At 41.5% G+C, this 26,403-nt stretch overlaps 1 protein-coding gene across 1 annotated transcript in view; it reads left to right on the top strand.

Annotated features, from left to right (window-relative positions):
- LOC307250572 (neural-cadherin-like) overlaps positions 1–26,403 on the top strand; it is a gene marked incomplete at both ends in the record, with an annotated part of 106,147 nt that overhangs the window by 45,335 nt on the left and 34,409 nt on the right. The window contains 15 exons of the mRNA XM_080027689.1: positions 2,511–2,736; positions 3,585–3,789; positions 5,252–5,363; positions 7,747–7,996; positions 11,300–11,442; positions 13,000–13,172; positions 14,920–15,088; positions 15,753–15,923; positions 16,366–16,538; positions 19,764–19,931; positions 21,368–21,617; positions 21,742–21,869; positions 22,216–22,402; positions 24,319–24,462; positions 25,872–26,155. Of these exons, the coding sequence (XP_079883815.1) occupies positions 2,511–2,736; positions 3,585–3,789; positions 5,252–5,363; positions 7,747–7,996; positions 11,300–11,442; positions 13,000–13,172; positions 14,920–15,088; positions 15,753–15,923; positions 16,366–16,538; positions 19,764–19,931; positions 21,368–21,617; positions 21,742–21,869; positions 22,216–22,402; positions 24,319–24,462; positions 25,872–26,155 (2,783 nt within the window). The remainder of the gene's footprint in view (positions 1–2,510; positions 2,737–3,584; positions 3,790–5,251; positions 5,364–7,746; positions 7,997–11,299; positions 11,443–12,999; positions 13,173–14,919; positions 15,089–15,752; positions 15,924–16,365; positions 16,539–19,763; positions 19,932–21,367; positions 21,618–21,741; positions 21,870–22,215; positions 22,403–24,318; positions 24,463–25,871; positions 26,156–26,403) is intronic.

The raw sequence follows: 26,403 nt of genomic DNA on the forward strand, positions 1-26,403 counted from the left end.
ACTCTCTCTCTCTCTCCCTCTATCTCTTTCTCTCTCTCTCATCCCTTTCTGTCTCTCTGTCTCTTTGTCTCTGTAGCTGTATCTTTATCTCTCTTTCCCTCCCGCACACACAAAATCACACACACAAAGCCAGAGGCCTTCGCACATTTTGTTTTATGCACTTATCATGCACTCTTGTCTATCTGTCTGCTTCTCTCTGTTTCATACACACAGAATCATGCAAGCATCCACTCACACACGTACAAACACACACAGTGGGCTGTTGGAAGTCAGCCAGAGAAGTAGACCCCCTGGTGGTTGAGGGGATAGAGGTTTGTTAGCATGTCAGAAATGGGGGGATGCGCTAATCTTGCCAAAGGGGCTTTACAGAGCACTACTGCCTTCTTTTTGAGTCACATATTATTCCAATGCACAAATCCCTGATGTGAATTAAACCACAATTACCACAAGGTACCCATGGTCTAATATGCTCATGTAAAGAACCCTTGTAAGCAGTTAGGTTTGCCTCAAAAAGCTTGAGCTAACTCCACCGTAAGTCATTTTTCTACACAAAAAAACTACATCCAAATTCATGATTTGATCTGTATTTGTTTGACCCACTTATCTTGTGCTTAACGTTTAAGACCTCAAGAGGATGAGTGAAACTGCTGGCCTTTTGATGAGCAAGGTCCATCTGTCTGACACCATTCTCTAATATTTAACAGTAGTGGAAAAAGTAGAGCTTTAACTAAAACGCTCCCTGTGGACTATATTTGTCTTTTAAATGAAACAATATTTATGTTAACATTCAGTGTTTCTTACCAAATTGTACATTGTTTAGACATTGTTTTTGTACCTCAAACAAACACAATTAAAACCCACTAATTATGGCATTGATCCATAATCAGAAATATTGAGAGATAGATTTGTTAAAAATAAGAAAAATATAGAACATTATCAGTCTCATCCTTAAGAGGGACCCTGTAGGATTTAAAACTGCTAGTAGTGCTATTATGGGGCAATATTTTTTGCAATCGTGGCCCCACTGTGTTTTTGCAAGTGCATGTGCAACCTCATGGTCAAGTTCAAAAGCATGTAAGGGATACAACACAAATCCTTGATGTGTCTACCTATTGCACTGATTGACTAAGTATGGCAGATGTGCACAAATAAATGTTACAGTGCGTTAACAGGAATTATGAATAGCTGGCTGCTTGCTTCCAAACATGGCTATGAAATGTGGATCCCAGAATAGTTTTATTATAGATCAGATCAAATGGCTTTTGGTCGGAGGTAAGACCAGAGCCAGTCATGCACCAGCACACACAAATATCATCATAAAAAAAACAAAGAAAAATTAAAAATTTTCAAAATAAAAATATTAAATGCACCCAATGGGATGAGCCTGTCAAGTTTGAATGTGTTTTCCAAGTTCAGAATTCACACTGGGATCCAGTCTGATGAACTCTAATTTAAATGTTGAAAGGAAATGTGTCATTCTAAGGCAGCTTTAGTAGTGGACGGTCATTAAAACATTTAGAACTTGTTGTTCTCGTCTTGCTGCTATTGAGGGACCAGCCTACTTTCTCATAGAATGCATATTCATGAGTTAAATATTTATCACTTGTAGAGAAACAGGGTAAGTTGTTTTACTGTAAGACGGTATAGTATCTCCATAGTCAAACACAATGTTTTTTTTTGTTTCACATGTGGCTGAGAGTATGTGGATTGGAAGTAAGTTTCATCAAAAAAGGGATTTTCTAGGAGTTACACACATTTTATTTGTGAGTTTAAAATGTAATGATGCTCCACTATCTTCCAGTTGCTGCTAGCATTTAATTCAAGTCACCAATGCCCACTTTCACGGCACCCACCTATTTGAACTCCATTATTCAGGGGTTATGAGCCCTCTCATTCATTATGATCTGCAAATGAATGAAGACTAGTCCTAGCATCACTTGTGTCAGCTGGTACATGGAGCTGCTGTTGAGGCCCTTTTTTATCAAAGGATTCTTCTAATCGTATCGTATCATGGCTTGGATTGTTTCTAATTTGTACATTGCTGTGGAAGAAAGCGTCTCCCAAATGAATACTTGTAATTGTAAAGGTAGAGTCACCTTAAACCACCTGTTCATTGTCTACCGTACTGCCTGAATACAAAACAGCAATCAAAGAGCCATTTTAATAAAGCTGCTTAAAATCTTTCAATCCACTGGGTGTTACATCATAGTGGAGCACGTGTTACAATTGATAAGAGCCTGGTGATCAAACTATCAAGAGGCTTCAATAATAGCAAAACATCTTTTGCTTTCCCTTTCCTTGTGGAACAAATTTGGATAGAAAATGTTTCCAGTCTGTTTGTGGGTTAGGTAGTTAATTCATTTGAGCATGAAGCATATGATAAGAAAGACATTTTATATTTGTTGTGGGCACGACGTTTAGGTATGAAATTCTGAGTTAGTATTCGGGGCCAGCGGTAATAGTTTGGATTGGATCCAGTGCTGGAAATGAATCTTGTTATTTCCCTTTAGGCGGTGACGGCTGCTTTGCAGTGGACAAGCTGACAGGCCAGGTGGTGACCACGGGGCTGGTGCTTCAGAGAGACAGAGAGTACTTGTTAAGCGTGGTGGCTCTGGATGGCCTGGGCAGCCGCAGTGCCCCCGCCATGCTGTCTGTGGTGGCAGGAGCCAGGGCCCCACAGTTCACCAACACCAGCTACGCCATCTCCATACCAGAGAACACGCCGGAAGGACAGCCGTGAGTGACGCAGGCGTTAACACTTTTCACTCACACATTAGCAGGGCATCAATCGGGAATGTGCTAAACAGGCCTGAAATAATGTTGTATTTATATATCTGTCTCCTTCTCTCATTTCCTAGATAGTTCACTGTATTTGCCCTTGTCAGTGGATATTGTAATAATACACTTATTTCTTCTATGAAGTATTTTCTTTAGTAGTTAAATGGTTACGTTAGGGCTTTTACTCATGGCTCTATTCCCAAGTGGCTATCACCAAACACACTCTGTCATATGCTTTATTGTTGCATATAGGCAGCTATGCATGAACACTTGCACAAAGGCATACTGATTAACCGGCACAAGGAGACACTGTACAGTATCCTACATTGGTAACAGAAACACATACATGTGTGCCTCTGCAAAAACAAGCAGTAGAATATCTAATGTAAACATGCATAAAGAAGACACACACACACACACACACACACACACACACACACTCGTCTTGTGGATTTCCAAGACGTTACCTGTTAAGACTCCTGTTGATGAATATTCATGTGGTCACACCAGTGCACTCGAGCATGACTTGACAAATCATCACGCACCATTAGGGGGAATGCAAACTCTCTTAGCCGTACAAACAAACATTGATATCTGCATAATAGCATGACATTATATTACACAGGACTGACAAGTGCTGATTGATCGCTGTTATGCCATGTAGTCAATGGGCCATATACAGTAATTGATTTCATTACAGGGCATGTGCTGATCTAGGAAGAAAGGATTTCGATTTTGATTTAACAAGTGTGCAAACTGAAAATCATTCAGTTAAGACTTTTTTTTCGCTTTTTTTTTTTTTGCAGCTTCCTGGTGGTGTTTGCCATTTCCTTCCAGAAGCAGCCAATAAGATACAGCCTGCTGATCAATCCCAGTAGCCTTTTCAGCATTCAGCAGGAGACGGGGGAGATTGGTCTGACCAGAACTCTAGATTATGAGGGTGACCAGCGGCGCTACCTGTTGATGGTGCGGGCCAGCGAGGAGCAGGGCAGCCTCAGTACTGCCACAGAGGTTAGTTTAATCAGAGAGTGCTACTAGGCAAGACACATGAGTCATATCAAAAAGTTCCTGCCCTCCGGGTCAAGTAATCTGAAAGCTGAGGTCCACTGTGATATTTTATTATTGCATCTGTCACACAAGTGTTAACTCTTACTGCCAAACTCGAATAAAAATGTCCGCTTTGTTGCTCAGCTGTGATTTGCTACATTGTGCTCTCTCACTGGATGTGCACAAAGCTCCCAGTTTCTACCCAAATGCTATGTGTCATTAAAGGTGGAGTCAGTGATTCTGGAGAATGCTTGTTGACAAAATCACTTTTTTGTGAAGATCAGTGAATATCTCCTCATGATCCAATGCCTTTCCATCCTGTGTGTGCGCGCTGAAAAAAAAAATCCAGTGTTTATACACAGCATAGGCTCCGTAAACTGGTATGTAAACAAAGGGAATGTAAACAAAGGTGGCCCTCTGTTGCTAGTAACATGCTAGTTTACAGAGCCCATGGCTGTGTTTAAATACTATCTTTTTTTCAAGCATACACACAGTACTGACAGGTAGCGAATTGTGAGGAGATATTAACTGATTTTGAAAAAAAAATACATCTTGACAACAAGCATTCTTCAGAATCGCTGAATCCACCTTTAATGGTCTGATCTCAGCGCTGATCTATTGACAGCACGCTTTTGGCGATAACGACAGATTAAGAGCAGCAGACTTTGTGGCTGTCTACAGGAATGGCATGACTCAATTGTTGTGAAATGTTACTAAGTGAACCTTGGGCTCAAATGAATTTCTTCTGCGGTTTCTTTTCAACCTTTTGTGTTTTTGTTTCTCTGTAAGTGCTTTTTGTCGAGACTGTGATCTCGAGATGAACTGTGCAAAATATAGAGCACCCTCTGAGGCACTCTGCGCTAGGACTCCAAAATCTAAAAAACTTCATTTGCGGACAAATATTTCTTAGATAAACTATTAATGAATTCAGCATCCTTTAAATGATTAATATAAAACATTTTGTTACCCAATTATCATGTCAGGCACTCACTTCGTCCCACCAATTTAGTAGGCAAAATCTTTTGCTCGGCTGCACGTTGGGGAGTTGGAGATGCGGCTTGGGAAAAGAACCTATCCCAGCTATTTCAGGACTATTACTCAGCTGTCACTTCACACTTTACACATAGTGGGTGACAGGGAGCTTGTAGGGCGGACGGCGGCTAAGGGCCTTTGTTGAAAACACACACATGCTCTGAACATTTCTATTTTGGAATCACTGAAAATCACCAAAGTGGAAGATTAAAGAATGTGTTGAAACTGGCAACTTGAGAAACTATAGAATGCCATTTAGATTATGTTTTGTGGTCAGCTTCTTGCACAGAGAATTTTATATGGTTGTCACCTGGATTTGAGGGATTATTAAAGAGGGGTTTATTTTCTATTGTTCTATTTTTGATTTCCTCTGTCTCCTCTCCTCACTAATCAGGTTCAGGTGTTGATAACGGATGAGAATGATTGTGTCCCAGAGTTCCTCCAGTCCATCTACAGCGTGGACGGTGTCCCTGAGACTGTAACCACGGCAACATCCCTGCTGCAGGGTGAGACTCCTCTAACCCTTTATTTCACATTCACCTGTTTCTTTTTGAAGTGGAGATGGAAACCAACCGATAAGAAACTTTTTCTGCAGAAAAACAACAGATTTAGTCGGGGGCGGGGGGAGCCAAAACTGCAATTCAGACCTTGACTCATTGTTTGGGCTTGCAGAGCCATACTGTTTCCATTTTTCATCTTTCAGATCTCAATTGCTTAACTAAACAAGCGGCTGCTAAGATGCCACTTTGATTTATGATGCAGTGTATGAATAATGACATGTCAATTCAATCCATTACTGGATGACGCTGCCATATAATTATCAATCATGAGGATGAAGGCTTTGTGTTGCCTTCACCACGACTTAGCTTGAGTGGAGATGTTTGTTAAATACATATGAAGAAACATATTGTACCATTTTAAGTGTAAACATGTTCGGTACGATATCTTTTAGATTAATTCATTTGTTTGTGTGATAACCTATGTTGCTAAAAAATGTGTCACTGACACATTTCTACTAACTAAACTAAACTTCTGATTGCACTCAGGTGACATTTAGGTGCTTTAAGTTAACATGCTCTAACCACTTAACTCAATGTGACAAGAGCTCCAGGCCTAAATCCATTAAAAATGTGAAATGCCATATTATTCTGAAGTATTTTTTTTTAACATTGCAACCTCTTCACTGTTTAATCCTGCCAAATGTTTCTGCATCTGTGTGATGTGTGTCCCCAATGGGTAACCATATGGGATTCATAGGAATGTGTGGCAGGGCAACTGTAGTAGATTCTGGGTGAGAAAAATGGAACAAATTTAATCTGAAAACATTCTGAATACACTGCCGAGAGCAGTAGAAATTGTTGGCATAGCAGAGCCAGCAGCAGTATGAGAAAATGGCACCCAATATAAACTAATGCATCAACAGAAAAAAAGCAACCATTACAGTTGAAGGAACTCAGCAGTGGATGAATCAAAGGTAGAGAAAGTGAAGTCGGGATTTTTTTTCCGAAAAACAAGATACCAACAGGGTACGCTAGATTTTTATGCTAAAACAGACCATGGAAATGTATAACTTTAAAAGCCCAGAATGCACCGAAAATTCAGATCAAGGGGTCAAAAATTGGGGGAAGGAAAGGGAGTTTATTTCTTAATCTGGTGGACTTCACTGCTAACTAATGAAATGTTAATGTTTCGCGGATCCAAGGGAGTGATACCCTCCATTACCCTGTCAGCTTGCATTCTACTAGGCAGACACAGATGGATACTAAAGGATGGAGTCACAATATAATTCATAATATTCAGTGATTTTTACAAAGTGAATTTGACAGCTAGCATTCTCCAGAATGTATATTTAGACTTTACCCACTGAGCTTGATGGTAAAGAAGATATAACATAAAACCGCACTTAATAGCCTGTGCTTTTTATTTGTATCAATTTTGTTTTATTAAGAGTCTTAAAGTCCCATGCACCTCGGACGCTACACTCATAATAGTAAAATGAAATGAACAAATTAATTGTGGAGAATCTAACTGATCTATCCATGTGTAGCATTGTGCAATGTAGGCAGCACAGAACTAGCATCGTAGCCGTTGGAGGTTTTATATATCAACTGAATTTCCATAAACCAGACCCAGCGACTAATTGAGTTCTAAAAGCGGCATGACATTTAATTGATGTTTCATGGTAGTTGATCAGTTAAGACTGTTATGACTAGTTAGATGCTCTACTTTAATTCTTTCACACGTAATGGGTCACATTTCAGCTGATTAACTGTAAGAAACACTTTACAGTACATTTCCAGTCTTGAACTATATTACAAGACATGCTGAAGGAGGATGAACCATCGCTGATACTTGAAGAAATAAACAAACACACAAACAAAAAATACACAATATGCAAATGTTAAGCGCCAGAGGGGCTTTGCGTGAAACAGGGAGTTTAACTGAAGTCCGACAAACTTCGACCAACATAAGCTTTTCCAACCAAGGGTGTCAATATCTGGCTGTGGGCCTTCAAGAAAAAAATCTCATCGTACATTAGAAACAAATCTATAGTTTTTTTCTGTGTGATTACCTCAGAATAAACTCCTCTCCTAACACTATCTGCACAATAGTACAGCTCGTTCATTTAACTGGGGGTCTTTTTCGCTGTCTTTGAGCTAATCTTTTGCTAATGGTATTGGATATAATTCCGGAGGGTGCTAGTAATTGTAGCTGTCTGAGCTTATGATCTATTGCATGTTTAGGCTAGGCCGTGAAGAGATAATGATCTACACAGATGTCAACATATTCATCGGCTAATGCCGTCTCATCAGCTCATTTCGATTAACTGCAAATTGATGGTGCCCCCCCCCCCCCCCCCCCCAAACCCGCTCCCCCCCCCCTCCACAGTGTTGGCCACAGACTGTGATTCAGGGTTAAACGCTGAGCTCACGTATTACACTCTGAGCCCGGACTTCAGCATCTCACCCCATGGGACAGTTTTCCCCGCGGGCCGGCTGGACTACGAGAGGCCAAACCATCTGTATGAGTTTGTTGTCATGGCGATGGACGGAGGGGAGGAGCCCCATTCCGGCACCGCCACAGTCCGCGTGAGGATGGCAAACATCAACGACGAGGCCCCCGAATTCTCCCAGCTTGTGTGAGTATTTATATATATATACTGTGCTGTATATATATATATTATTTTTTTAAATATTTTCTTTTGCCATTTTCAAGCTTGATTTGATAGTATAGAGTTGAAATGGGGAGACAGAGAGAGAGAGAGAGAGGGGGGATGACATGCAGTAAAGGTCCACGGGTCGGATTCGAGCCCGCGACCACTGCAACGAGGCCTGAACCAGTATGGTACGCGCACTATCCACGATGCAACCGTAGCGCCCCATTTATATGTTTTTTTTTTACTTACAATTGATTCAGATTTTTTCTATTGTATTGATTTGCGCACATTCATTCAACAAACAAAACAATACACCATAAAACACAACAAATAGATCTTTCATATGGAAAGAGAAAAAGTGTGTGTGCTGGAGAAGTGAGAAAGCCGTAGCTGGGGCTTATAAGGACACCTCACTAAGTCACTAAAACAGAAATTATGATAAAAGTTAGAAAAGAATATAATTACAGGCTAAAACTCAACTTGATGAAAACTAATACAAAGATAAATAATTACAAACTACAACTCAATTTCTTGAAAATAAATATATAACAATAAAACAAATGAGTCATCGAGACTGCAAATAAGGGGAGGAAATGTAATTAAAAAAGAATAAAAGCTTTTACATAATTTCAATAACTGCCATCGATTAGGAAATTTCTCCACTGAGCACAGTTTTTCTTTCATAGTTTATTAATTTCCTTCTGTATTCAGGTAGGGAGGATGAGCTGCCTACACAGTGTATAAAAGTAATCCATTTGAACACACACATCTCAATTTCTCCTGTCAATTATGGTGTAGTTTTATTTAGTTTTTGAAAATAATGCTCATTTTTTGAGGAATCGAAATGTAGCATCTGAAAGACTATATAGGCCTATACTGAAGGAACAAAGAAGTGCCTAGACACAACTGTGCTACGAGTAGATCAATAAGCTATTAAAAAAAGTATTCGGTGTATGCTTTTCTTTGTGCGCACACATTCTGCTTCAGATAAAACAAAATCAAAAAATACTTTTATTTTCAAGGCACCCCTTTACACACAAAATGCAACATGCTCAAGGTACACTCATTGTTACTATAGTCTTCCTTCAGGCTATTCTTCACAATGATATTCATGATGATTCATGATGAGTCCTTTCATGAAAAAGTGGCCAACTTGTGTAAACAGTGCTGTAGTAACACCACCACCACCAAGTAAGACAAACTCAATTTGTTTTATTTGATGTGTTAATCACCTGCAATCTTGCATAAGAACGATCTGTTACTCATTGTTCACACATTACCAACACGCAGTGACACAGTGTGACATGTTCACTTTAAACTGCTCGTTTAAATTGCTTTTTTTTTCATAAAGTTGTGTGAGTAGGTAGGCAGCAACTGTCATTCTGCTGCATTTAATTCTCCCAAAACGTGTAAGATGGTTGTCCCGTCAGTCATGTTTCATTGACCTTCACCGCAGACTGTTGCGTCCCTTTTGATACCTGCTCTTGTCGCTTTGTCAGGTGTCAGTCTCGGTTTGTGGATAAATACAGAAGCAAACCTACACGAGGGCAGAGAGGTGGAAAAGCAGGAAGACAAACTGAGGGAAAAAAAATGCACCGAAACATGGTTGCAGTAGGGCCAAGCAAGAAGAGAATCCAAAAAAACATGCACAGCGAGTAGACGGGAGACAAGCCAGTCAGATATGCACATAAACAGAGAAGCCTGTCGGGGCTGTCAGACAAATAGTCTTGCCAGACCAGCAGACAGATAGATGGAAATGCAGGGATTTTGCCAGTTGGGGTGTTTTTGAGTGGGGGAGCTTCGTCATATAATATACTGTGTGGCTTGCTTAGATGTTGATAAGTGCTGTGAGGGGCATGAAGAGGGCAGATTTACCACACACCAAAAAAAAACAGCACACAGACATAAAACATATCGAGGCAGACTGATGGATAATGTGACGCTCGTAAAATGAATCTTCCAATGCTGGACTAATTGAGCTACTCCGTGAGTGGACAGGCTAATAATGTTTCTCCTCGCCACAGTTCACATCTCCAATGAATGAGATTGGCTGAAAGTGACTGGAGTGAGGGGCGGACAGGCAAGGGAGCCCAGACAAGACATGCAGTGCAGCAGACTAAACAAGGCAGGGCTTACGCTGTGTGTGAGTACTGAACTTCACAGCTCAGTGAGATGTTAGGGGGAGATGCTTCCAGAAGGAAAAGGGGAGTGTATGTGTCTGGTCGCGGAGAGGTGGCCTCTGAGCCGGGTGACAGATTACAGGTCACTCATGTTGTCACGGAGACTGCAGCGGGCCCTGGCGGAGATGAATCACCCATCAGCGTCCCTCTGTAAACCATCCATCACCTCTGAGTTCTCACTACAGACACCGACTGACCAACAGCCCCCCCAACCCCTCCTAACAAACAAACAAACAACACACTCACACTCACACTCACTCGGACACACACACACACGCTAACGCGCGCAGACACACAACCACACACACACACACACACACCCACACACACACACACACACACACACACACACACACACACACACACACACACACACACACACACACACACACACACACACACACACAAACAAGACCCAGAGAGGATACAACATCCCCCAAAATCTCAAAGGGGATGAGTTCTGCTGAGGAATCAACTTTAGGATGCCGCCCCCTTCTTCAAAACCAGCTACCTCTCTTCCGATCTGACTCTCTCTCTCTCTCCTCACTCTCCTCTCTCTCATCCCTCATTCCCACATATCAATTACCTGCCACTTTAGTCGGCTTTTTTTGGTCACCTGCTCCTTTCAGGTATTTGCTTGGTTTTTCTCCATACCTCTTCATCTTCCCCTCCTCCCAAGTCATGCAGTTCATCTCCAGCCCATTATGCTCTGTACCACGGTGGTATATCAGTCTCTCCCCGTGTCTCGCTCAGGGCATCTCACTGCCCAGCTCCTCAGAGGCAAGCAAATCATGGTTGACATTTTAAAAGGCACTGGATCAAATGGCCCACAGTGGGGCTGGGTTTGTGTGGAAGCCCCCATTTGTTCAATGACTTCAACATCCCAGTAGACATTATCATTTGTCTCTGGTCTGGCCCCAGCCCGAGAGGACGGGCTTAAATCATAGTGACAAGCAAAAGCCACAGCCATAAGTCTAATCAGCCTGCTGATGCTTTGAACCGTGGTAAATGATTTGTAACTTGTGTTTTGTGCCTGAGTGTGTGTTTCTATCAAAAGCTTTCCATCTGTGCAGGCATACCTAAACTTGATAATTCCTCTATGCAGATATCGGACGTTTGTTTCTGAAGACGCGGGCCCCAACACCCTGGTTGCCACGGTTCTGGCCAAAGACCCAGACGGTGATGGTATAGTCTACTCTATAACTGCAGGCAATGAGGACGGCAACTTTGTCATCGACAGCCAGAAAGGTGATACTTCTTCATTTGCCGTCGAGGGCTTCACCTTTTGCAGCTCACACTCTAATTGACAGCAGGCTTTCCGTCAAACCGCACATTCAATGTTTTCTCTACTGCATTCCTGCTACAATGGCATGCAATTAAACCACCTCTTCTATCGAAGTCAAGGGGGAAAGATCTGGGAGGTTGATAGTAAATGCTGTAATTTCAATACCAGTGCTGCTCCCTCTTTTATGGAGGTCATAAATATAAACGATGATATTACAAGTTTAGGAAAATTACACACTTTTTTTTTTACAGATACAGGGAGGAATGTCCCACCATGTTTCTGAACTTTTCTAGCATTGGTGACTGCACAGTTTATCTTTTCCTTTACCCTTTGATCCGAAACCAGTGGCAATCGCTGTGACATTTGTCACCCAACCCTTTCAATTCAATTTCACAACAACTGCTCTATCATAGCTCACAATCTTCCAGCAGCGCTCTGCCAGCTCCTCTTTCTTTTGTCATCTTTTTGTATTCCTTTCCGCCCTTTTTCTGTGTATCCTCACCTCAAGAAAATGCGTAGGCTGGTATTCTTTAGGTGGAAAGGGAAAACACAATGCGGCATTCCCATTCACTGTAAACTGTACGAAGATTGGCGGCTCATTGAAGAGCTGCCGGAGCTCATGTCGCATTTGTAAACAAGGTTGACATTTAAGCCGGGGGAATTACAGAGTACATCCCACCGTTCACTCTTATTAATGTGGCGTTGCATTGCAATGTCAACGTCACACATTGTCATTAGGAGCTGGGTTGTTCCCTGTTCCGTGGGCAGCCAGGATCACAATTCAATTGGGAAAAGGGGAAAATCAAGCACTCGCATGATCGCATCTCTGTGTATCAGCATGCTGTGTTGTCTTTAATCAAGAGCCTTGAAATAGATGAATGGAAACACAACCAGAGAATAAAAAAACTCCCCATGCTCTCACTTCAATGACTCCTCCCCCCCACATCACAGGGTGCCTGCTTGTCCTGCAACCTCTGATGTTTTTGTATTCCCGTTGTTGACGCAAAATATGTTGACTCGGATGCTGCATCCTTTTATCCCACCTTTGATCTTGACTGTTACATGAACGCAGACAAAGGATGAGGAGAGAGGAACAGCTAATAGGCATCTGCTGAGCCTGGTTAACTTCTAACCCCGAGTCACTTACCGGTACTACTTAATGTTTTCGCTCAAGTGCTTCAGCTGCAAGGAGAGCATGCAGTTATTCGATTAGAAATGTGACAAAATCCCCACTATGAAATTGGTTTTTCGGATTTAATCAGCATATCAGAATTGCACCTTGTTGTTGGATTCTTAAGGTGTATTTCCACCACTCCACTATCTCACTCATAAGTTCTACAACATCCAGTATGCACTTTCTGGTGTTTTTTTTGTATTGATAGCGCATCCTTCCCCATGCAAGGCCACAGTGGCAGCAACATCCTGCTCAATGACTAATGGAGTGGTTGCACTTACTTTACTGCGTTAGGAAAGGAGCATGTTTTATAATGTGTCATTAAATGGGTCTGTGGTCTTTGTAGGATTGATTCGCCTCCGCTCCACTCCACTGCCCAAACTTCAAGGCCTGGAGTATGTGCTCAATGTAACGGCCACCGATGACAACGTATCGGGCGGGCCACACCCTCTCTTCTCCACCGCACGTGTCATTGTTGGAGTTGATGATGTCAACAACAACAAACCTGTATTTGAGGAGGTGAGGATAATTTTTTTTTTAGATATAAACCCTGGTTGTTTTGTACATTGGTCTTATTACTGTGTGCGCAAATTAGACAAAATGGCCACAATTATGAGAACGGGACCCAAAAGCTTGTAGATGCACAGTGTTGTTGTAATTCCTCAGAATTCCTCATGGGGTAAAAAGAAGTCACACACGATAGCTTTAATACATTTTTGCCTTGGTTTTGAGGGGATTGTTTGACAATTTGGGACTTACAATGTATTTGCTTTTTGATACTACTCAAATGACTGTACAATAAATATGATACTAATGGTTAGCTTAGCTTAGCATTAAGACTGGTAAGAGGCCAAAGAGCTAGTCTGGCCTAGCTCAAAGCTAGGCCAGACTAATCGAAAGCTCACTAACATGTTGCATATCTGTAGAATTTTTTTCTTGGCTGGCGACTCTGAAAGGATGACAGGCGGATTTTGTTACCAAGCATAACTAATTGTCCCTTGTTTTATGCTAAACCGAGCTAACCAGCTGCTGGCTGCAGCTATTCATTAACGGTAAAGACTGAGAGTGGTATCAATCTTTTCATCTAACCCTCAACAAGAAAGCAAACAAGCGTATTTTCCAAATTGAAGAACTATTCCTTTGAAGCTTTGTTTCTTGTTGTTGATGTTCCTATCAACCTGATCCCTTCTTATTAATAGTTGACAGTGAGTTGTTTTATGCCTCAAAAGAATGTGCTCACACAAAATACTATGTTATATTTCTCTAGCATTTCTGTCTGTCTCCTCTCAGCGCACTTGAGTTTTCTCTACGTCTATCACTCCATCCTCCCTCTCTGCATCCCACGTTTCCAGCTCTTACTTTTTCTCATTTCCCTGGCCTTCGTCTCTCTCGGCTCTGTTTTCCCAAGAGTTCTGATTAGCCTGCACACCCACTCTATCTTTGGGCACTCCGTTGGGATTTTAATTAATTTGTGAAAAAAAAGTGCAATATCATCACGATATACCATACCTGTTTAATTAACTTCGGCCTTAATTAGGAATGACTTGAACTTCAGCAAAATACATACAGTACTCATGCTGGCGCTGGAGCTCCTGAGGTTTTTCCAGGTTAGCTGGACGATTTTGGTCTGTTAAAATATCAAGTAATGTATCAGAACCATCTGGGTTAGCATGACCTTCTGCTTGATATCAAATGCTTTTTATGAACAGCTATAGGCTTTTTTGCTGTGAACATCATGTCATGTCCCATTCACCCTTGCATTACTCTTCTTTTTCTACCAATTGCTCATATCCTTTGATCCGTCTGTTTCTCTCTTGCTCTTCCTTTGCCTATTGTTCTTTCTTTTTTCATGGTCATTCAGTTGAAGAAGTTGCTAGCATTCGTGTCTGATTTCAAAAAAGAAGGACTCCAGAGAGCAGCTCTTTATCTGGGGCATATGTTCATTAGGGGGAAAGGATTGAATTGCTGGCTTAGACAAAGCTGTTCACTGCTGCCTCTTCAAAAGGAATCAGCTCAAGTGTTTTCATTTCCATAGATGTGGGCTACTGTCTCTCTAACATCTATATATTGTGTTCCATGTACAGTAACTCCCTGTGTGCATTATGACCTTCTACTTAATGAGTTGGTTTTTCTTTGATCCCTGTTTTCCCCTTGATGTAACATATTCTAACAATATATTTTCATATATATATGAGAATTTTTTATTATTTTTGTATTTGTTTGTCTCTCCTTCATTTCTCTCCTCTTCCCTCTCTCTCTACCTCAGTGCCAGCGATATCGTGAGCAGGCTTCAGTGCTGGAGAACCAGCCAACGGGGACTTTTGTGTTGCAAGTGCATGCGGTGGATGCAGATGAGGGAGCGAATGGAAAAGTCAAATATGGCTTAATGCACAGGGACAGCGCCCTGCCCGCCTTCAGAATTCACCCAGACACAGGTAGAGTGGTCACGGATTGTCTGGTCTAAATACAGTAGGTCTCCATTAGTGCATAGTGCAACATACTTTACTGTAGAAAAGACAGTGCTGCCTTTTAATTGGAATGGACATCCTTAATGTTCGTTCAAGTTGATCTCTTAGACAAGAAGAAATGTTCACGTCATTGAAATTGCTATTCTTAAGGGAGAGCCAAGGACCTTTCCATCAATCATCATTTCATTTAATCTGGTCCAGCTCGGTTTGACTCTTCAGTAAATAAAAATAATTTTTTCGTGAGGAAGGGAAGGGCAAATACAGAAGCTGCTCTAAAGTCCTAACACGCAGATATTATTCTGTCATCTTCTTCAAGGCTTCTGTTCAAGTTACGCCATGTCAAGATTTAGTAACCAAGTCTCTGGCCTCGAGAAGGAATGCTCGACTTGTTCAGAATACGCTCATAATTGTTTACTTGTTTTCTTGATTTGTGGGTGGATGCTTAGATGGATTGATGAATGGATGAATGCATGCAAGGATTTGAGAATTGCTGAAATGGTTTGGGATGGCTGAATATACATGTATTCATGTGTGTGTGTGTGTGTGTGTGTGTGTGTGTGTGTGTGTGTGTGTGTGTGTGTGTGTGTCTGTCTGTCTGGCGGGGGCTGTGTTTTTGTTCTGTAATCCACAGGAGCGATTGTGACAGCCAGGCGGTTCGACAGGGAGCGGCAGAGAGAGTATTCCATTACAGTAACGGCCACTGATTGGGCGGAGGAGCCTCTCATCGGCATCTGTCAGCTCACCATCCAAATACTGGACCAGAATGATAATAGCCCCAAGTTTGAGAATTTGCGCTATGAGTGTAAGTGATAGAAACCCTCAATCGTCATGGCTGGCACAACTGTTGTACAAACACATGTATCATTAAAGCAGGCAAGCATAACTAGGACCTTGGAAAGTGGGTGTGGGAGTGTTTTTTCCGCCCCACTTGTTAACATTAATTTACTACATTAATTTAATTGAGGAATGTTTGTACCGTAGATATGCATCTAGTTTGGCTTTCACTTTGGAATAAATTTAAACAATATCCATTACCTTGCTCAATGAATTACATTTCTGTGTGAACATTGGCGACACAAAAAAATACCTTGGTAATAACCTAAATAATTTTTTGCATAAGAACCAGTTTCCATAACATCCCTGGTGCTTAACCTTTACCATCTACTTCTCTCAGACTCTACTAAAATGTCTATTCTACGGCCAGCAAAGTGAGAGCACATACATTATTTCTATTATTGCTGCAGACTTTCTGAGAGAAGACACATCAGTGGGTACCAGCTTCCTCCGCGTGGCAGCTCACGATGACGACTTTGGCACTAATGCAGCCATCACCTACTCCATGTCCCTGGATCAACCCGAATATCTGCGAGTCAACCATGTCACTGGATGGCTCTATGTTAACCAGCCCATATCTCAGGTCAGTCAGCAAATATTAGCAGAATTGCACACACACACACACACACACACACACACACACACACACACACACACACACACACACGCATGCACACACGCACACACACACACACACACACACGCATGCATGCACGCACACACGCACACACACACACACACACACACACACATACACTACCGGCGGCGGCTTGTGGTTCTGTGTCAACAAAGTTAATGAATTAGCCACCTCAGAGTGCTTTTGCTTGCTACTCCCAATCTCTGGTACGTGTACTCCCAGCGCTGTTGCGAGTGGAAGGACCACAGCGAAAAGAAGTGGGACTAATTCATGCAAAACAAATTATTAAAAATTGATTTTTAACAGCTTAGGATTCCTGTGGTTATATTTGATGGCTACAGTTGTGTTTATTGCACGGTGACTAAAGATTGTCCTTGCATAAATGCAGAAGAAACTCTCAATCGCAGGAGCTGTCCAAATGAAAAGACATGCTGTTCTTAAAGTGATGGCACAGGGTTTTACAGTAAAAACCTAATCATCACACATGAGTCATTGTCCATCCCATATCTCCTAGCTTCGATTTGATAGGTTCAAGACTTTTGAATTTTGATACATCATCTATGATAAGGGTACTGACAGAACGCAGCAGCTTCATACCTGTGATGTACTTTGAGGCTTGTAGCTAATACATAATTGCTTTAAAAAAGTTATTTAACTTGCAAAGCACAGTCACTTCAATCCTAAAAGGTTCTCAAAAGCTAAAACGTTAAGCCATATGCTTAGGAAAGCTGCTACAAAGATAAATTCCCTTGTGATAAATGAAACTGTTCTTTTCAAAAGGTGAATTAATTTGGTCTTTGTTCAACTTGAAAGCTAGCTATATGTATTAAAGGGCTGTATTCTACTGGTTGTTGTTTGTGAATTAATGCATGATGCTCTAAGTGATAAACTGTGTCAGAGTGTCAGTGATGTAACTCTTTTCATACACTTTTGATAGGTGTCTTGTAGACTTACATGTTTGCTGTGGTCTATTGGCGCTCATCTCTCTCTCTCTCTCTATCACTCACTCACTCAAATGTGAGAGTTGTCCTTTCTACAGCACTATAGAGACGTTTATTATTCAGCATATTTTTTAAGCGCACTGTGCTAAAAGTCTGGCAATTTGACCGCTGGCTTCATACAAATTTGAAAGTGTTAAGCCCCAAACCTTGCTGAACAAAGCTGTTGCATATTTAAAAGTGGTCTCAGAAGTTGTTCAAATCACCAGACAATATTGTGGCTGTAACTAAGAATGTAAAAGCCGTTCATTAAATGTTAAATTTCTCAGTCGGTTCGCTCAGACATTATTCTATTTTGATTTTCTCAATTTCTGACAGTCAACAGAGTTTTAAGGCCAAATCTTCACACAACAACAACTCACAGTTCAGTGTGCAGCACACTTCTGCACATTTGGCCCTTTCAGTAGAATATGAAGAGATTGGCTCTTGAATGTCAGTTATTATTATGCCCTAAGATAGTACAGCCAGATCTAGCCTCGTGATGTGTCAACTCACAGTACAATACAACTCTGCAGATAATGAATGTGAAAAAGGTTGCTGTAACCGTATTCCAAATATTTTCTGGATGGAAACCTTGGTTGGATGTTACCGCAAATTCAACTAGTCCCTCATATTGTAAAGGCAAGCACATGCTTTGTCCACATCACTGATTATAATCTCCTTTCTATAGTATCAAGCGTTGGAAAAGAGTTGTACCATGTTCACAAATACTAATTGGATCGTCCCAGGAATGGAAAACGTAATTTTGAAGTTGGGCGAGATTTCTTTTTATCTGGCTACTGCAGCACAATAATAGAGTCAGTGGTCCGTGATTAACATTCATAGAATAATGCAGCTGATGGTTGAATCATTACTTCGCAACAATTGAATTCTTAGTTGAGCAATTTCCCAGTAACAAGTGCTAATACTATGGCCAGCATTATCTCTTGGTATGATTGGTTAGAATGAAATAACATTGCCTTGTGTGGGCAGAAAAGAAAACCCTTTAAAGGTTTCCTACATCACACTGGTGTGAGTGTAGTGTTGATGTTACGCATTGTTACACATTGTCTAATTTAGATAAACAGAATCCAATACCCTAATGACCTCTTTTCAGCATTTTTCCTGCAGTGTCCACTTTGATGAAAAACAGTTCCTGAGTCAAATTCACCTCGTTTATTTCCTAGCGGTTCAATTATAGCACAATAACCAAAGCAGAGGAGCTGTTTTGCAACCTGAAATATAGCTTAGATTTTTCTTGTAAGGCTCTTTCACTGCCTCTGTTGTTCTGAGGATAATTAAATCTTTTTCCTAATGGAGTTCATACAGCAAGTTTAGGTTCAGGCTCAGGCAGGGAGTCATTACTGCCAGTCAGCTGATCAATCTGAGCGTCAGCTACACATCTATCCACCTAATAGAGGGTCCATTCAAACACCCAGCTCCACACCTTTGGTCATTATTGCCGCTATCCTGCTGACACACAAACAGAGGACACAGCCATTTTCTCACTCAGATTATATAGAGATGATTTAAAAGCTATTATATTTAATACAGTTTATTTTACACACCTTGCATATCGTCATATGAAATTACTATGTTTTTGCAGAGCAGCCAGTTGTATTAATCGTAGTGAAATTACAGCAGAACATTGATCTATTATTTAAACTCCATGCCATTAAAACTATAGTGTGTGACTTCTGTTGCCTCCACTAGGAATTCTGAGTAATTACATGCCTTTTGTGATCGAGCACAGATTTTATACCTTTTGCTGTATGTCCTGTTTTGTTCTTAGCAGTAGAATCAACGACTTGAAGATTTCTTGGAGCGCTTCTTGGGTATTTTAGCTCCTGTGCTAGTGTTCGGGGGCACTAACTAGTTTGTAAACACTGCCATACTGAGAAATACAAGGAGAGTTTTGTGGATTTGAAATGCTTAATCAACTTTAACTCGTTTGGCAATGTAACCGACATTAATTTGTATATATACAGGTTACGCACTATAGCTTTTACACCTTGAGTTGAAGAACCCATCAACTATTTGGAATGTTGGCCTGAAAAAGTGTATTTTAAAAAGTGTATCTATTGTCAAATAGTTGCTCATTAATGTTCTGTGAGTCGACCATGTGTTTGTCAACGTTTATCTCTAAAGACTATGGTGATCATGTTAGTGACTGAACCATTACTGTTGACTGCAGAGATCCTATATCACGCGAGAAATCATAGCGACTGACGGGGGAAACCGAAACACCTCCGTGGAGCTGTCGGTCACCATCACCAACGTGAAGAACCAGCCTCCACAGTGGGAGAAGGACAGCTACAGTGTGATCGTCCCTGAAAACACTGCCAGGGACACAGCCATAGTGGTATGTATGCATGCATGTAACACTCGATTTCTAGGTACATCGTTCCTATTAGTACTTCTCTTGCCATTTTCACTTACTGCAATTGAATCAGCTGAATGTTTGTTTGCTCGAGCCCCTGAATTAGTGCTCAGTCTGAGTGATGCTCAAACACCTTGTTCTCTGTGTTCTCAAATACGCCTGTGAAAGCCTGTCAGTGTGCCGACAAATCTGTACACGTGTTACAGTTTGATGCTGTATAGGAGAAAGCTGACTGAGTTGGTATCACATGCGCTGAGCAAGTTCCATGGCTCCAGGCTAATTAAATCTATTCAAGCTGTCTCCTTTGATGTGAAATTATTATTTAGTTGTCAATCTGGAGAGCACTAAAAAAACCTTTTTACAAAGATCTTCAATAGGAGATTCCACATATTGTGTCAGAGCTGCTATGCTGTTTCTTTAGATAATAATTGATCACTATAATTGTAATCAAAATGTACATAACCTCTACTTCTTTCAGACTGCAAACCACAAAGGGTCCTTACCTTGTTAAAATGGATCCTCTCACATGGGAGCAAATATAAGCTGACCAAAGAGAAACCTTATGAAAGGAATACTTCAACATCTAAAGAAATACACATACATTGCATTTACTCTCGCTTGGATGACTGGAATGATACCACTCTCTTTAACTATGGCAGTTTCAAACCCCTCTGTTTGGAAAGCCAATAAACATATTTCCCAAAAGGTCAAACAACGTTTACTAAACTACTATAGTGTTAAAACTATTGAAGTCTTGTTAAAAATGTCCACAGATGGTAGGCTTTTTTTTTTTTAAAGTTTTGGACATAGTTGGTTTTTGCCTGCGGTGGTGAGTCATTATGCTTAACAAAGCTAGCCTTCCCTTGGCATTTTGTGAAGAGATATCGATCTTGTCTCACTCAGCCAGAAAGCTAATAAGCCTATTTCCCCAAATGTTGAATTCATTCTTTAAAGCAAGAGAGATGACTGAAATGTGAATGTCCATGCAGAATGTCATACCCGTTTGAGAAACTTAAAGGAATACTTCACCCATGTGGAACCAGGGTTGTATCATTATAAAATCGCTATAATACTATAATGAATGTCAGTCTTCCCTTGGCCCAGCTGTCCTGTTAATCCTAACCCTACATTTTCCCATGTATGATGTCACACATGGGAAAATGTAGGGTTAAACAGTGAGACCATAAAACACCCTTTCTGCCTTTTCTCAGGCCAGGATGAACCGATTTTTTAAATGTTTGCACATTTATACTACATAGGATCTCAGAATTCAATACACCTTCATATTTACACCGGTGAAGGTGTAGGTCTTAAAACTGGAAAGCAGATTACTGATTTATTGAACACCAGTCATCCCCCCCCCCCGACTTTAACATAACCTGAGCCAAATCATGATCTGACTTCTCATCCCCTCTTAGACAATCAAGGCCACCTCTCAGCTGGGTGACCCGAGGGTGACCTATAACCTGGAGGATGGGATGGTCCCTGAAACCAACATGCCAGTTCGTTTCTACCTCTCCCCCAACCGAGAAGACGGCTCTGCATCCATCCTTGTGTCGGAGCCTTTGGACTACGAGACCACGCCATTTTTCTCTCTCCGCGTTCGAGCGCAGAACGTGGCTGCAGTTCCTCTCGCAGCTTTCACTACCGTCTACGTCAACGTTACAGGTGTGATTTGTGCTTCTTCTCAACTTAACTCTATGTTCTTCGATATGAAAATGAAATTGATTATTAATATGTATTTAATTCATAATATTATAATTTGCGATACAAATCTCTCTTCTCTCCTAAGATGTCAATGACAACGTGCCATTTTTCACCTCCTCCATCTACGAGTCTTCAGTAACAGAAGGAGCCCAGATAGGGACTTCGGTTCTCCAAGTGTCTGCCCATGACAAAGATCTGGGTCTGAATGGAGAGGTTTGTGGCCATCTTTGTATTCGTGTTCATGTTGTTCAGTTGCGCTATCAATGTTATGCTTAAAAGAGCATTCTCGTACTAGACCATACCGTAGTCCCTCTAGTGCGAAAGCTATTGTTGTCCAAGAGTTGTTGAAGAAATGTGCCATCGCAACTGTGTGTGACTGACTGTGAGAAAATTGGTGGGATAGAGTATTGATTTGATTTGGCCTGTTATGAGAAGAAAAACCCTGGGAATATGATATAGACCTCCTGACATTTCCAGCTACAATTTTGGCTTTAATTTCTGCAAGTTATTGCTTCATAGAATGCTGCAGCTTGATTACCTAATTCCCCGTGCTCCACAGATCACTTACTCACTTCTGAGCGACAGCAGTGGAGACCATCGTCTGTTTCGCGTAGAGTCAACACTGGGGATCATCTACACAGAAGCTGTGTTTGATCGTGAGGCCCGTGGATCCTATTTGCTGGAAGTTCAGTCAGAAGATGGCCAGGAATCAGCGCGACCTGGCAAGAACAAGAAACCCAACTCAGGTTAGAATTTATAGAGATTTTTAAGATGACATCAGGCTCCCTCATGTAGCTTAAAACCCATCATGAATTAAAATGTTGCTTCATGTCATTAAAGGGATAGTTGGTTATTTTGGGAAATATGCTGGATTGTTTTCTTGCCAAGAGTTCCCTGAGGAGATTGATTGACCTAAAACACATATATCAAACAATGCACAGGCAATTTGGTAAAATCCCGGCAGTTATGGTCTTAACCTGCCTTTGAATACATTTCAATTAGACCGAGAAGTAATAGTAAGGAAGTAAAAATGAGGTTGATAGTGAGTTGAGACCATGACTTAAGTCTTGAGTACTACAACACTTATTGATACCCCTCTGTCTGGATGCGTAAATACTGTATGAAGCTACTGACATTAGCCAGTTTGCTTATCTTAGCACAAACTCAGGAAACAAAGAGAAAAGGCTAGCCTGGCTCTATCCAAAGGTAACAAAATGCACCTACTAGCCCTACTCTAAAGTTGACAATACAATGTTTTATCATAAACTAAAAATGGTCATATTTATTTTGTTCAATCCATACAAAAACCTGTCAGAGTTCTATAAACAAAAAACAAGTCTGGTACAATGATTTTTTTTTTACCTTTGGACAGAGCCGTCAAGGCCTTTTCCTTTTTAATAATTTAACAAATTCTTTGTCATTGTTGCTACATTCTTAGAAACTATATATGAGCTGGCAGAGTTGAAGACTTTGAAGTGACCTCTGGTCTGGTACAATGTCCCTTTCATGAAAAGCAGGATTGTGCATGTCCATAGGGCAATACGAAAATCCTTCTCTGTGCTGTGAAGTTTTAAATTAACTCGTTGGCATGACATAACATTAATTTACACCTTGGGATTGACTTTGAAAAATGAATTTTGACTTGATTTATTCCACTGCCATGACCAGATGGCTTCACTGTCTTCCATGGGAAAGTAGCTCAGAGATTTCTAGGCCCTATCTTTTTTGATACAAAGCCTTTTTTTGCCCAGCTTATATTTTATTTCCGCTGTTCAGTATTCAACCAGTACAACCTGTGTTTGTTTACAATGTACGCTTTGGGACACTTTGGCAGTCATAAAACCGCCGTCTGTATTTAGAGTGACGTACTATGACGTTTGTATTCAGGAGTGGGTCTTTTGCAAATGTTTTTGAAAGAGATATTAAGGGTAAAGGGTGATGCTTTTGGAGCAATAAAGCATTCTCTGCAGACTTGCCAGGGCTGCTTAGCATTTGCAACGAGCCTTAGCTGTGCCTTGTACTACAAATCTCCCACAACCAGGAGGGCTCATCTCCTCTGCAAACATTACCTGTCTACCTGTGTCACCGCTGGGACACAGCAAGGGGACACACAGGGAGGGGGAGATGTAAAACAAGCCAGGGGAGTAGAGCCACCCTCACCATCATCTCTCTCGGCAGCAGCTCCAAATTAACATGTCACCCAAGTCTTATGTGAGCAGATAATTTACCTTTTCTAACTAAAGAAATAAACTGCGTAATGAGGAGGAGTCCGATAAGACACACACACTTGTCATCATATAAATATTTAACCTTCCCAGAAGAGAGGTTCTCTGTCTACTCTCTGCAGCCTTGTTGTGGAGTTATTCTTTCTAACAGTTACCACTCTTAAAACAATAAACTTGTGACAAAATGAATAATTGATCTCATTTACAGCACATCTTTGTGGTTAACGTTTATTTTTCTGATTCCCATGTCAATGAGGCACATTGCGTCGAGGTTAAGTGCCTCTCCACTAAACAGTGACAGTGAATTGTGGAATCAGTAAACAGATGGGGATGCAGAATACAAACAGTGTGCATTTGGCAAAGTGTGTGTGTGTGTGTGTGTGTGTGTGCGCTTGCGATGCATCTTTTAATCTCTTGCCATTCTGCAATTCTTGCAGACACAGCGTATGTGAGGGTTTTCATCAGCGACGTCAACGACAACAAACCAGTCTTTGCCCAGCGACTGTATGAAGTGGGTGTGGACGAGAATGCAGATGTGGGCCTGGCCATTGTCACCGTTAGCGCTAATGACGAGGATGAAGGTATGCTTGATGAGTTAGCATGCTGAGGAGGTCCCAAGGAGATTCGCTGATGCCCCTTTTCTAGAAATAAAGGTTAAGCTATCCAGCCAGAGCCAATAGAAAAGTTTTTGTGAGACACTTTACACGAGTTTCCAGAATGGACTGTTTCTTTCTCTTCTCTTTCTTGAAATAACAGCAATTATTTGGCAGTCTATCAGTCACCTTTACAGCAGTGAGTTGTGTGCCAGGTATAGGCGCCTATTTGCTAGATTCCCTGCATTTTTAGCAGTATGAATAAAGTGACGCTGTGGGCAGTTTTTTTTCCCAATCTGGCCTGAGCTCTGCTGAAATCATGCAGTGTGCTAGATTTAGCTGTAGACATTTGAATGCTCGGTAATGCACTGTGGCACATATGTTCCAAAAAGAGTGACACGCTCCCACACAGTAGGTGGGCGGGATTTAACCAATAAAGCACTTGCTCATCCTCCCATACAGCAGTAGACTAAAATCCCTTTTATCAGGCATGTTTAGGTCCGTTAATCAAGTATTTATGGCAGGCGGGGGTGCAGCTTAGGCCGGGCTGCAGCACTAATGATGAATAGCAGTGGAATAACACCAACCCTCAACATTAAAGTTGCGCTGTTACACTTGCGTCTGAGAGGCTATACGCTCAATCTGTCTCCTTTAAAGACCCCACCCTGGGCTTGGCTGCTGTAAGCTTGCCAGATCCCTGTGGGAGGCCAGCAGCACTTTGTCAGCTAGGGTTGTGTTAATAGTACAGATTAGTGTATTTACATGGGATTGTGGCTACTTTAACCCAGCAGCATGATTGAAAGCAAAGACTGTTCATTCCAGGAGATTATCTAATCTATTCCAATGTTAAACAGTTAGGCGTGATGGTGTCCATGGAGACACAGAAGATAAGTTCAGATATTGACTTCCTCTTTCTACACCACATCCAACCCCACCCTCTCTCGGGCCTGAAAAGCATTCCCTTGAGGGCCCTATCGGAGTGCAGTACTGTATGCTGCTTTTTACTCTTAGCTCTCTTTTAGTCTGTTTTTAATTAGTATCTGATTGAAGCCGAGGAGACGAGGCACAGCGCTTCCATTTAATTAAGTAATCAAAACAAGAAAGGGATACATGAAAACCTACTAATGCTCAGTTCTCAGAGGAAATGAGGTGTAATACCCTTGTGGTTACGCTGTTCTGCTATGCTAGTGCTAGAATGATAGTGGTACTTTAGTTTAATAAAAAGGTGCAAAGATTGAAGGAATGATAATGCCAGGAGCAACCTGCTGCAAAGACGTCTACCGTCATAAAATGTTTTACCTTGAATTTCAGTAACCTTATTATTAAGCCGTTCATTCAGAGTCATGGGCAGTGATTTCACATTCATAATCATTCCATTTGTTAATTCCTGTCTGCAGGGGCCAATGCCAAGCTGCGCTACCAGATCACATCTGGCAACCAAGGTGGTGTGTTTGACATCGAGCCAGAGGTGGGCACCATCTTTATAGCACAGCCGCTGGACTACGAGCAGCAGAAGAGATACAAGCTGCTGGTGCTCGCCTCCGACGGCAAGTGGGAAGACTACGCCGCCGTGGTGGTTACCGTGGTCAATAAGAACGACGAGGCGCCCGTCTTCTCCATGAATGAGTACTATGGATCGGTCACAGAGGAGCTGGATGGCTCACCTGTGTTTGTACTACAGGTGAGAGACTGAAACTGTGTAGTGTGTGGATCTTTTGCACTAGTCTCTTACCGATGATGAACCACAGTAGTTTGAAACATTATGGAATTTCATCCCACTTAGTTAGAGAGACATTAGCGATGAAATCCTGGGGGAGATTCAGCAGCAGTAGTGGGCTGTCAGACCCACTCTGAGCCGAGAAGTGGGAAACGTGTTTGATCAGAGCTCATTGCTTTAATTTAGGTGGTCATGCAGGAAAAAAGTGCAAA

The sequence above is a fragment of the Ammodytes marinus genome (genome assembly GCF_949987685.1).
Source record: "Ammodytes marinus genome assembly, chromosome: 5".
In the NCBI taxonomy this organism is placed as follows: Eukaryota; Metazoa; Chordata; class Actinopteri; order Uranoscopiformes; family Ammodytidae; genus Ammodytes; species Ammodytes marinus.